This window comes from Loxodonta africana, chromosome 11 (genome assembly GCF_030014295.1).
Source record: "Loxodonta africana isolate mLoxAfr1 chromosome 11, mLoxAfr1.hap2, whole genome shotgun sequence".
NCBI classification, from domain to species: domain Eukaryota; kingdom Metazoa; phylum Chordata; class Mammalia; order Proboscidea; family Elephantidae; genus Loxodonta; species Loxodonta africana.
The window spans coordinates 77,165,140-77,178,114 of NC_087352.1; the positions used below are offsets into that span (position 1 = coordinate 77,165,140).

The following is a 12,975-nucleotide window of genomic DNA, read 5'->3' on the forward strand; positions in this document are numbered from 1 at the left end:
TGAATAGAGAAGAAAGATGGATAGATATTTTGACATGACCTTCATCTAAGTTCCAGGGGTACCTACTACTACTGTTCACTCTCCCAGGGAACAGCATGTGGAAGGTCCGGAACTTTGTATATATTTGATTTAATTTATCAGGTGATCTTTTATGTATTATCTTTATTTGCCAATCTAACAGAGACCTGGGAGCACTTTTCTATTGCTGCTATGATCTTTATCATGTTAAGAAAGCCACATCCTTGCTCTAATTTTAGAGTCCTTTTTTTGGTCTTTGGATATCTTAAATATTTGGAAAACGTATATTTTTTATTTGAAAATAAACCATTTTTCTTCATTTTGCCCTTTAGTTCTAACTAGATACTAGTCAAGTCAAAAATTTTACATATCCAGTCTTTTCCCATAACATATTGAAGGCATCTAGTCAAGACATTTTACAGCCTAACAAAATTAAATTATATTGTCCCTCAGTTGAAAGAGGCATCATCACTCGAAACAACAATTCAGAAAAAGCACTTTTATCAGCAGTGGTGAGAATTTGACAAGTGATGTGATGTAATCTGGGAGCTCAGTTTTCATATAAACTGTAAGTGCAAGGTTAGGTAGATTTTAGAATAACTTAATTAGTGAACAGACTGCATTTATTCATGTGTTTAGTAAATAATTGTCTGCTGTCATTGTACTGAGCTCTGTACATCAAACATTAATTCAAAATTTATTATCTAATTACATCCATATCCAACTAGTGATAATATAATTTTTTGTTGTGCCTTTTTAAATAAATTAGGTGCCAGAACATGTCTAGGAGACTGAGTAAATCAGCCTATGCTAAAGATAAACTATTAAAATGTTGAAGCTATGTCTACAAAAAATGATAGCTTTAATTGACTCATAACCTTTCTTTCTAGCTGTAAATAGGTATCAAGACCAATTATCAATTAGTGTCACTCCTAGTTTGTAACAGTAAATCCAAGTCATGTGTGATAGAATGTCTATATGTCTAGATACTCTATGGGGCCAAGCATCTAATTAATACAAATAACATAAAACCATGAAGCTACCAATTAGAAGGAGCATGTGAGGATTTTCCTCTTCTACAACGCTAGGTTTTGTTACCTAATTTATCAATATATTAGTTTATGATTCATTCTTATTTATAGGGAAATGTTCAAGAGAAGCCTATAAAACCAGAAATTTCTGAAGGCTACAGAGTACTCTAATGGTTGTAACAGACCTTGCCGGTGCCCTCTCCATATTTTGCCTTTATCACTTCAGTGCTCACTCACCTGATTTCCAATTGCCAGCTCCTGCATTTCTTCACTGAGGGTTTTCTCTGGTGCCAAAGCAACTTTTCCCACCTGTGCAGCAGGCTGCAAGTGTCAGGGAATTAAATGTAGTAAAGGCAGCCCTTAAGTATTAACTGATGATCCAAAATCAAAACCAAACCCATTGCCATCAAGTGGATTCTGACTCATAGCGACCCTGTGGGACAGAGTAGAACTGCCCCATAGGGTTTCCAAGGCTGTAATCTTTATGGAAGCAGATTGCTTCATCTTTCTGCCTTGGAGCAGCTGGTAGATTTGAACTGCTGACCTTAAGCATTAACAGTCGACTGCTTAACCACTGTACCACCAGGGCTTCCTAACTGATGGTACTAAAACTAAACCCATTGCTGTCAAGTTGATTCTAACTCATAGCAACCCTATAGGACAGAGTAAAACTGCCCTGTAAGATTTCCAAGGAGCAGCTGGTGGATTCGAACTGCTGACATTTTTGTTAGCAGCCATAGCTCTCAACCACTGTGCCGCCAGACCTCCAACTGAAGTTAGCTGGTGTGTAAATATGCTATCTCTCTCATTTCTTGGATGGGTTAACTCTGAGGTGCATGTCCTACATTATGTATTCTCTGAGTTTCAATTTCCCATAGTGTTAACTGGTATGGAATAGGAATCTAGTATACTGAGATAGGAAATCTCCTAGAGAAGGAGGTAGGACTGCAGGGGAGCATTTGAAGTTAACTTGAGATTTGAAATTGAGAATTTAAAGTGAAAAAAGTCAACTCACTTGAATAATTGTTCAAATGTTTATGTGCAGACAGAGAGAAGGAAGGTGAGAGGTTTGGGGTATGAGAGAGGGAGAGCAGGACAAGATGGTTGAAAGTATTCATGAAGAAGTGACTACAGTGTTGGGTCCATGAGGCTAGAGTAGACAAGAAGAGAAGTGAAGCCAGCAAAAGGCTGACAGTGAGAACATGGTGGGAGTCAGTGACTTGGAAGCCTTGATAAAGTGGAGGAATTGCAGCAGTAAGGACACTCAAGCCGGGGAGTTAGAAGGATAGGAGGAAGTAGTCAAAGATGTGAAGGTTGAAACAGAGGAATCCAGTGTATTGCCATGACAGAAAGTGGGAGGCTGAGATGGAGTAGAGAAAATGGAGATCTAGAAACTGAAATCCGGAGTGTCATGTGGCTTATCTATGTGAGTGTTTAAGTTACTGTAACTACTCTTTGGAGTTGAAGAAGATGGCTGTGAGGCAGGATCCAAAAGTTTGTGTTGTTTTTAAGCTGCCGTCAAGTCAGCCTGACTCATGGCTACCGCATGCACTCCAGGATAGGACCAATGTGATCCACAGGGTTTTTGTTGGCTAATTTTTCAGAATTATACTGCCAGGCCTTTCTTCTTTGTTCGTATTAGTCTGGAAGCTCCACTAAAACCTAATCAGCCTCATGGCAAGACACAAGCCTCCACCAACAGGTGGTTGGTGGCTGCACATGAGGTGCCTTGGCCTGGAATCAAACCCAGGTCTCCCATGTGGAAGGCAGGAAATGGCACAAGGAGAAGAGAGCAAGAGGATATAAGCAGATCACATGAGTCCCAAGGGAGAAAGGTTTTGTGTAAGACAAATAATGGTCTGAAAGTGGCATTGGAAAGCAAAGAGATGCACGCCAGTATGCATGCAAGGCTATGATTTTAAAAGCAAATATGAAAAATGGCTTCTTAAAAGAAATAAAATGCTAGTACAAACAACTCTAAAGGTTAGATATGAATGGGAGGAAATTAAAAACATAAAAATGTTAAAAGCATCAAATAAAATTTTAAAATACAAGCTATTTATTTTCTGTTCATTTGTTCAAGGCTAGCCACCTGGTCAAGGCTTTGCCCTGACATTGTGAAGTAGTATGCTGGAGAGTAAACTCTTCAGTAAAAATGAAAAAAAAAAAAAGAAAGAAATGGAAGAAAGTGGAGAATGAAAATATATTTCAGCAGTGAGAAAATAAAAATAAGTATTGTCCTCCCCATATGAGATAAAAATAATAATTAGATTTGATAACTTCTATTTATTTCTTACAGTCTAAAACCTTTTCCACCATACAGTTCCAAAAAGACAATGGAGATGAAATACCTAAGAATTTAAATCTAACTGGGGATGTAAAAGACTTATACAAGGAAAATTACAAAACACTACCGCAAGAAACTGAAAGAGACCTATATAAATGGAAAAACATACCATGCTCATGAATTAGAAGACTTAACATTGTGAAAGTGTCAATACTACCTAAAGCAATCTATAGATGTAATGTAATCTCAATCCAAATACCAACAACATTCGTAAATGAAATGGAAAAACTAACCAACTTTATATGGAAAGTAAAGAGGCCCTGAATAGCTAAAGCATTATTGAAGTAGAACAAAGTAGGAGGCCTCACATTTCTGATCCCAGAAATTACTATACAGCCACAGTAGTCAAAACAGGCTGGTACTGGCACAATGACAGACACATAGACCAATGGAACAGAATTGAGAGCTCAGCAGTAAATCCAACCAGCTATGGACAGTTGATCTTTGACAAAGGGTTGAAGTCTGTCATGGACTGAATTGTGTCCTCCCCAAATATGTGTTTCAATATGGCTAGGCCATGATCCCCAGTATTGTAGATTTTCTACCATTTTGTCATCTGATAGTGAAGAGAAAGGGAATGCACAATTTGGGGGAAGGCGGCACAACATGACCAAGGTAAATGAAGACACTGGGAGGTACGCAAGAAGAAAGGATAGCTGTGGTAAATGCTATAACATATACAATTCTGCAACAACAGTAATGACAACCGAAAATTTGTGAGTGGTTACCTAGGTAGATACGTATGCTATGTAGGTGTGGGAGGCCGTATGGCAGCACATGCACATGTAAGTGTAGGTATAGTGGTAGGCATTTGTATATTCATATTTGTATGTGTGGCATATATATTTATATACGTAATAGGGCACTTAGGGGGCAGAAATATGGAAATTTCTTAGACATATCCAAACATCTCGTGGGACTGAGTTACTGGGTTTGAAGGCTAAGAACCGTAGTCTCAGGGAACGTCTAGGTTAATTGTCATAACCTAGTTCATAAAGATAATGTTCTACATCATAGATTGGTGAGTAGTGTCTGGGGTCTTAAAAGGTTTTGAATGGTCATCTAAGATACAACTATTGGTCTCTTCCCCTTTGGAGCACAGGAGAGTAAAGGAAACCAAAGACTGAAGGAAGCAATTAGTTCATGGGACTGACTAATGGCCTACGCAAACGACAGTCTCTTCTAGCCTGAGAACAGAAGAACTAGATGATGCCCGGCTACCATTACCAACTAGTCTGACCAGGGACACAATAGAAGGTCCTGGTTAAAACAGAAGAAAAATGAAAGCAAAACTCAAATTCATAAAAAAAGACCAGACTTACTGGACTGATAGAGACTGGAGGAACCCTGAGACTATGGTCCTAAGACACTCTTTTAACCTGGAACTGAAGTCACTCCTGAAGGTCGCTTTTCAGCCAAATAATAGACTGGCCTATAAAAAATAAACAATAACACCCAGGAGGAACATGTTCCTTAGGACAATCAACTATAGGAGACCAAATGGGCCACATGTGCCCAGAAGCAAAGCTGAGATGGCAAGGAGGGCAGGGAAACTGGAAGGATGGAAACTGTGAAGGCAGGGTGGAAACGAGGAGAGTGCCGACACATTGTGGGGATAGCAACGAATGTCTTAGAACAATTTGTGTATAAATTGTTGAATGGGAAACTAGTTTGCTGTAAACTTTCACCTAAAACACAATAAAACATTTTTTAAAAAAGATAATAGAGATATATGCATCATTTTATTGCTGTAAACATAACTCTGGAACTTACAAACTGACTTAGAGTAGCATAGTAACCAAGCAAGGAAGATCACCCAAATAATCTAAACACTTTAGACTGAAACATCACCAAAAATGAATATTGGAGTTTAAAAATGCTTGTAAAACAGACAGCAAAAGAAAAATAAGTTAAACCAGAGACAGTTTGAAGATAAAGCGTATAATAATTCAAAAATAACCAAATGGGGCAAGTGTAGATCATTCAGTCATAGACTATTCATTGTTTTAAAGTTCTTTGATCCATTCAAGCTTTAGTCCTAAAATAAATTGAATAGTTTAGAACCGCAAGACAGGTTCTATTTCATTAGTTCTTAGAATTTACCGTGGACTGGTACATGCTAGCGCAGTGCAACGCACAACTTAAAAACATAGAAACTCACAAAGAAGGTTGGAATTTATTAAATAAGCATAGAAAAATGTGGCAAAAGCTTTTTAAAGTTTGCTTTGGGTTTCAAAGATCCTTCCCAAAAAGCCGTGTCATTTTGGCCATGTTTGTAACTGACTGTTAAACCTCTACTAAAGTCAAAGAATGTCATATGTGTTATACCCTGGCCAACAGTCAAATTTTGGTATAACTTCAGAAATGAGTTGTGTACATAACTAAAAAAAAAAAAATCATGAGCAGAAAGTGTAGTTTTTTTAACATATATAATTAAATTTCTTCCAGAACATTTCACTGAATGAAATTTATGATGCTAAAAGAATTATATACAAATGTTGAACAGGTGCCCAGGTGGAGGCATATAAATAATCCTAAATCGAGACTTTTAATGTAAATTGTTTTAGTGCAGATACAGTTACATCAGGCAACATGCATAGAAGCGAATAATATGTAGCAGATACATCTGGAAATTAGTGTAAAAATTGGCTCAAGATGGCATTTTGGTTGAAATTAAACTATAAAGAAAACGTTTTATGATGCATTTTTTGCCCCTAGGGACCACATCTTTAGAAAATAAGATATTCTTATAAACATTGAACACTTTGTTTTAAAACCATATGTACATAAAATTAAATTACTATCCCTTCCTTATCCCTTTTGTATAAGAGCAAGCTGATCTGAGATTCAACTTGCAATACAGGTTTGAATTATGGCTATTCACTTATAAAATTGTTACCATGTTGTTTTTAGGCCTATGGGATGGTGCATAGGAGAGCAAATTATCAAAGGAGAAGAATGAAATTCTGCCCAAAGGCTGTTTATTGAAAAATACAACACGCCTGTTAGAATGGCTAATGTCTTAATAAGGTAATTTTAAAATTTAGGATTAAATAGCCGGAACATCAATGTGTAATCATAAGAATAACAATTTGATTTGAAAGCATTTTCCTAGTAAGATTGATGACTATCACTGCCGTGTTTTTCCCCCATATCTGCCATGATTTTATGTAACCAAAGGATCGTAATAACAATAGTTATTAAAGATGGCCACTCTGTCATTTGTTAGATAACCTAAAAAATACCTCTGAATGACATAAGTTATCTTAAGTTTTCTGATGATATGTCATATCAAAGTGACAAATTCTCTATGATCAGATACCATTCTCTTCAATTAATTAGTTAATAATTATTTTTATTCCTTCAAACTCCTGGACACAGGCACATGCAAGAACGTTTCAATAAATACCTTTTGACTTTATTTCTGGAAGCACTAACCAAAACCAAACCAAACCCGTCGCCACTGGTCCCAGAATGGGAGAAAGACATTAAAAAAAAAAAAAAAAGACTCCCTTTAAATGACTTTATTTACACCTCTGCATTTTTTTTTCATCCTACAGACTATCAAAATTTTATGTATCCTCTAGAGTGAAAATAAGATGTGTATTGTGGCTTTTAAAATACTGACCTCACCTGCTACTACAGAGAGCAAACTAGTGTTAGGTAAAATAATTCACTCCCTGCCCCCTTTGACAAGTGTTGGAAATTAAATAACTAGCCTTAGATCTATCTCATAATACACCGGGAAATTTGAGTTATTAGGGGGAAATCATTAGAAGCTGTATTTTATTCACAAATTCAAGGCAAAAGTTTTTTTTTTTTTCCTAATTTTATTTTGTCATATTTGGTGTCACTTTAGTGATACCAGCTCATATTAACACTGAATTTTAAAAAGAAAGAACATTCTTCTACTATGTAGGAGTAAATTTACCTAGCTCTAAGAATGACCTGATTCTTTTTAGAGATTTTAACCAAGTAACACTATACAGTAAACACACAGAAATGATACATCAAAAATAGCACATTACTGAGTTTTAAAGATAGAAAAATATTTCATAATTTGGAAACTATAGATTGGAGTGCATATAAACCAAGTGTTTATTGACAATCAAGAATATAAACTGTATGCTGGTGAAAAAATTCAGCTAGAGGGTGGGATAGACTAAGAAAATGGGTTTGTCTAATACTATTTCATTCTTATCAGCACAAAATCGTTAACTGTTAAAAATTCCTGGTTGATCTCTTCAAAATGGGAGCAGAGGGCTGTTTAAAAAAAAAAAAAAGTACTGAAGCTCAATTAAGGCTAATAATTAGAATGTTATCACTTTATCAAACAAGTCTTTCCTAACTTTCCCCATCAAACATTTACTACATGTTCTAAAAACTTTTTTAAATCTCTTAAAAAAAATTCCTCAAAGCTTATCCACACTGCAAGCTTGTTTTCATAGCTCAGCTTAAATAAACCATTTTTAACTTAGAAGATATGTACTACAGAGCTGGATAGAAATGAATAACACTTGCTAAAACCACAATCTCAAAATACAGTGCAGTTCCCATCTGCTTATTAACCCGTCGCCGTCAAGCTGGTTCCGACCCATAGTGACCCCCTAGGACAAAGTAAAACCGCCCCATAGAGTTTCCAAGGAGTGCCTGGTGGATTGGAACTGCCAACCTTTTGGTTAGCAGCCATAGCGCTTAACCACTACACCACCAGGGTTTTCACTTTTTATCAGGAAGGTAATTTACCGCTAGTTGTGACAACCATGTTGCTTGTTTCTATCTGAGAAATACACTTGACAGGGTTTCCGTTTGTAGATTGGAGCCACTGCGGTAAAAGAAAAAGAGTGTGATATCCTGCAACCTCACCAGTATTGCAGTATTCATCCGTATTACATCTACCATGAAACACAAACTAGAATCAGAAAAGTTCTTGACTGCATAAGGAGATTTAGCTGAAGCCCCATTTAAAGAGTCAGGCTCAGACATTGCCAGTTTGCCCCAAATGAATCTCACCTATTGCCACTCTTAAGGAATTTCTCTCCCAGATAACATTTTCTAAAGTGAAGTTTATTTTATCTAATGCAATTATAAGAAGCCCTGGTGGCACAATAGTTAAGCGCTCAGCTGCTAACTGAAACATTGGAAGTTCAAAATGTTGGAAGTTCAAACCCACCAGCAACACTGCGGGACAAAAAACCTGGTGATCTGCTCCCGTAAAGGTTACAGCCTAGGATGCCCTACAGGGTAGTTCTACTCTGTGACATGGGGTCTCTCTGAGTTGAAACTGACTCAACGGCACCAAATGACAGTTCAGTTATTAAAGAAAGGGTGTTTCGTAGATCGTGCCCTGGACTATGTAGTCAGACTTTGTTTTAACTCTGGTCTGAATTTGGGGTTGGATTTTTATTTACACGGTCTGTGAAATTGATAGGGCACCTGGCACACATTTCGAATTCTTCCCACATATATGAGCACATCTTACAGTTTTAGTTCTTTTTGAATACTGCCCGAGCTATATGGCAAATCAAAACAAAGCAAGGAGAATAAGGAGATTTATGCCAATTGCAATCTTAAGGCTGGTGTTTGTATGTGACTGTGTTTTATTTATAAACTCCAGGCCACACAAATGCAAAGAAGACTCTACAGGTCACACAGGCACAAAGAAGACCTGCCTCAAGTTTTTAGTTCATGCTTCTCATTTCTTTAGTATTAATCTAAGAAAAAAATATTTGTAAATGCTAAGGAGACCTCTCCTTCTACAGCAATGTTTCTGTTTGTTTTTCTCAGTCTGCTTTCTCACTTTGTGCCACAATTTTCTTAGAACCTAGTTGTGCGTCATAAATGACGTTATTAGTGTTTCGTGTGGTAGGAACTGAATCCAAATCACAATAACTGTGAAAAAGTTTGCCAGGGTTCTGACTACTTGGTATATTGCACTGTGCTGTACTTTGTGATCCTACTTCGAGCTGTGCCAGGGGAGGCGGATCCAAGGGTCTGACTAAAGTGATGGTCAGAGGAGTTCCTCACGTGGCCAATGGTGGCTGTCCCTCCCATGCTGCCACTCAGGCCCCCACCTCCACCCAGGCTGCTTAGCCCGATGCCACCACCACTCACTCCAGCTGCACTCAGACCCCCACCTCCAGCACTGCTTCCACTTATCCCAGCTGTGCCACTAATTCCAACTATGCCAGAGCCAGAAACAACCCTCTCTGTCACGATCACATTGTGGGCATTTGATAACTCAGGGTGCATCCCCAGAGTGCCCGTCACGCCAGAGGTTGGTCTAATTACTCTTTCAGTCACTACCACATTTGAAGCCTCTCTAGGATCAGGGATGATCAAAGAGGTGGGTAGACTTGAACTTGGTGCTATTACTCTTTCTGTCACGATAACGTTTGACCCATCTCTCAGATCAGGCACATCTAACATTCCATGCAAATCAGCCCCAGAAATTGGGCCAAGCACCCTTTCTGTCACCACTACGTTTGATGCTTGTCGATTATCATGAAGGTGAACAGAGGGCTTTAGAGTGCCAGAGGTGGCGTAAGACTCTGTCATAGTGACATTGCCATAGCCCAGAGGATCAGGAATAGGTATAGGATGCTGCGCCCCAGGTCCCGAGGGATAGGTGCTCTCAGAAATTACTGTGGTAGTGCCAAAATGTGGTGAAATTGGTGGGTATCTACCAGTAGTGGGCTCTGTTCCCTGCTGAGGGCAAACTGGTTCAGTATGCTCAGGTGGCCATGAAGGATCAAGGTCTGGATAGGAATCAGCTCCTTTCCCCAGACTTATATCTGCCAGCTTCTTAAATTTAGGCCCCAGTGTATCCAAGAAGCTATCATCCAAGTCTTCTCCAATGAAGCTACAACAACCCACGGAGCCAGCGGGGGAACCTACACCTTCGATGTCATATATGAGCAAACAGTCATTGGATGGGCGACCTTCGTCTTCATCTGCATATGCATATGCTTTCTATATTTGTAGAGAAGAGAGAAAATGAAATTAGGAATACATATTTAACAATAACAGAATAGTCTTTACCATTATTTTTTTCTTCCAGAACATGACCAAAAGAGAATATTTAAAACCAAATTCTATAATCTACTAGAGATGCTTAAAAACATCACTATATAATTACCAGAAAGAATTCGTTGGAAAATATTTTAACCGTAATTCTGATACTACATTTTGATTTAAAAAAAAATTATTTGGATAGTACATATGGACACAAAGAGTATAAAGAAATCACAGGAATCATTTTTCGGGTCCATTAGAAGGAAGTATATAAACACACCAAAGTCCAAGTAGACAAAATTTTGTCTTTTTTTTCCTGTATAAAAGATAGTTCATAGTTGATTTGAGTTCATTCAGGGTTATGTTTTCTTTCCTTTACAGGAGTGAACATGATAGTTCCGTGCGGCTTTTTTAGCAAAACAGCAGGAAAACTTGACCCTGGGTCTATGTCTTTTGGATTCAAAATGAAGATGATCAAAGGCAATTTTTAAAAGTAGACTCTCCTTCACTTTAAGTGGAAGTCCACACACAGGTGCACTTCCGTTTCATCTTTCTTGTTCATAATATTGGATTGCAAACTTTCAGGTTCGGTATCAGAAATAGCCTGATATCAAATCAATTCATTGTGTCATTTCATTAAAAAAGTATTTATTGAGTCCTTATTGTTTTCCAGGCACCCTGCTTGGATCTTGGCTAGGCAGTAACGAACAAAACCAGATGAAGTCCCTCTCTCAGTAGGGCTTGCATTTTATTAAGATGAGACAGACAATACATAAGCGTATACGGTCGATTTTCATCCTCCACACTAGTTATGCTATGTAAATTTGCCATAAACACTAAATTAGTGAATATTGAACCATTACTCCTGGGGGAAATATAGGCTGGGGTCCTGTGAGCCTCTCATCACACCATTTTTGCCAACTGACCAATACTTAACTGTGTTCGTTGTATGTTTCTGTTTAAAGTTGATCCTGACTCATGGCAACCCTATAGGACAGAGTAGAACTGCCCCACAGGGTTTCATAGGCTGTAATCTTTACAGGAGCAGATCAACAGGTGTTTCTCCCATGGAGCCTTTGGGCGGGATCTTTAGTATATATTGTTCATTTATTAACCTTGAATTCATGGCCATCGGCACTGTACCACATATTCTAGTTGAACAAAGCTCATCTAATATAAGGCACGTCATAGCCTTCTTGTACTTAGGAACACTAGACAGCACTTCAGCAGTGCATTTGAGGGCCATTTCAGAGAGGGAAATAACCAGAAAAAAAGCACAAAAATGCAAAAAACGTGGTACCAAATATACCACACACACACAAAACACTTTACCATAAGAGAACTGAAACAAAAAGAGAGAGTATTGCCTTGTTTGACCTCAGGTGGAAATGTGCCATATTAGGTGGCTCAAATTTTTCTCTACTCTGTAAATGTCTGTGAATGACTGCAAAAGAGCTGAGAGTATTGGTTTTGGGAATGGCTGACATTTTGGTTAGCAGCCGCAGCTCTCCATAGCTCTTAACCACTGTGCCACCAGAGATCCTTATGGCACAGAAGTTAAGAAATTGACTGCTATAAAAGCAGTTCAAATTCACCAGCTGCTCCTTGGAAACCCTGTGTGGCAGTTCTACTCTATCCTATAGGATAGCTATGAGTTGGAATCGACTCAATGGCAACAGGGTTGGGTTGGCTGGACTTTATGTCAGGAGGTGATAACTACAGGGTAAGGGGATACACAGTGAATGGGTTGCTATTTTAGATAGGGTGGTTGTACAGGCTGAATAATAGCCACCCAAAGATATCAGGCCCTAATGCTTAGAACTTTTAATGTTACCTTGTAAGAAAAAAGGATCTTCGCAGATGTGACTAAGTTAAGGATCTTGAGATGACATTACCCTAGATTATCCAGGTAGGGCCTAAATGCAATCACAGGTGCCCTTATAAGAGAGAGGTAGCGGCAGATTTGACATGGACAGAAGACTACCCACACACAGAAGATGGTGATGTGAAAAAGAAGGCAGAGATAGGGGTGATGTAGCCACAAGCCAAGGAATGTCAGCAACCACCAGAAGCTGGAAGAGGCAAGGAACAAACTCTCCCCTTAACCCTGTGAAGGGAGGGTGGCCCTGTTGACAGCTTGATTTCAGCCCAGTGATACTAATTCTGGACTTTTGGCCTTCAGAACTCTGCAAGACGAAATTCCTGTTTTTTTTTTCTTTTTTAAGCCACCCAGTTTGTGATACTTCCTTACAGTAGCTATAGAAAACTACTACAGTGGTCAAGGAAGGCATCTCTGATAAAGTGAGATGTAATCAGAGGCTGGAATGAAGGCACAGACAAGTGAAGGACAAGTGTTCCAGCCAGAGGGAACTGCCAGTGCAAGAGCTTTGAGGCAGAATTGTACTTTTCATGAAAATAATGTTCATATATAGGGACAGGGACATGGGTAGAAAGTATTCTTAGGGATTTGAGCAACGAGCCTCTTATTATTTATCTGTTTTTTTTTTATTTGAAAGGCTTTAGCTAATATTTTTTCAAAGTATCAGCCACCTTCTAAATCATTAG

General features: G+C 38.4%; 1 protein-coding gene across 1 annotated transcript in view; it reads right to left on the minus strand.

Moving 5' to 3' along the window:
• Positions 1–4,694: 4,694 nt before the first annotated feature.
• The window catches only part of DSG1 (desmoglein 1), a 40,958-nt gene continuing 32,677 nt past the window's right edge, over positions 4,695–12,975 (minus strand). Inside the window, exon 17 of the mRNA XM_064293219.1 lies at positions 4,695–10,368. Within this exon, the coding sequence (XP_064149289.1) occupies positions 9,316–10,368 (1,053 nt within the window). The 3' untranslated portion in view covers positions 4,695–9,315. The remainder of the gene's footprint in view (positions 10,369–12,975) is intronic.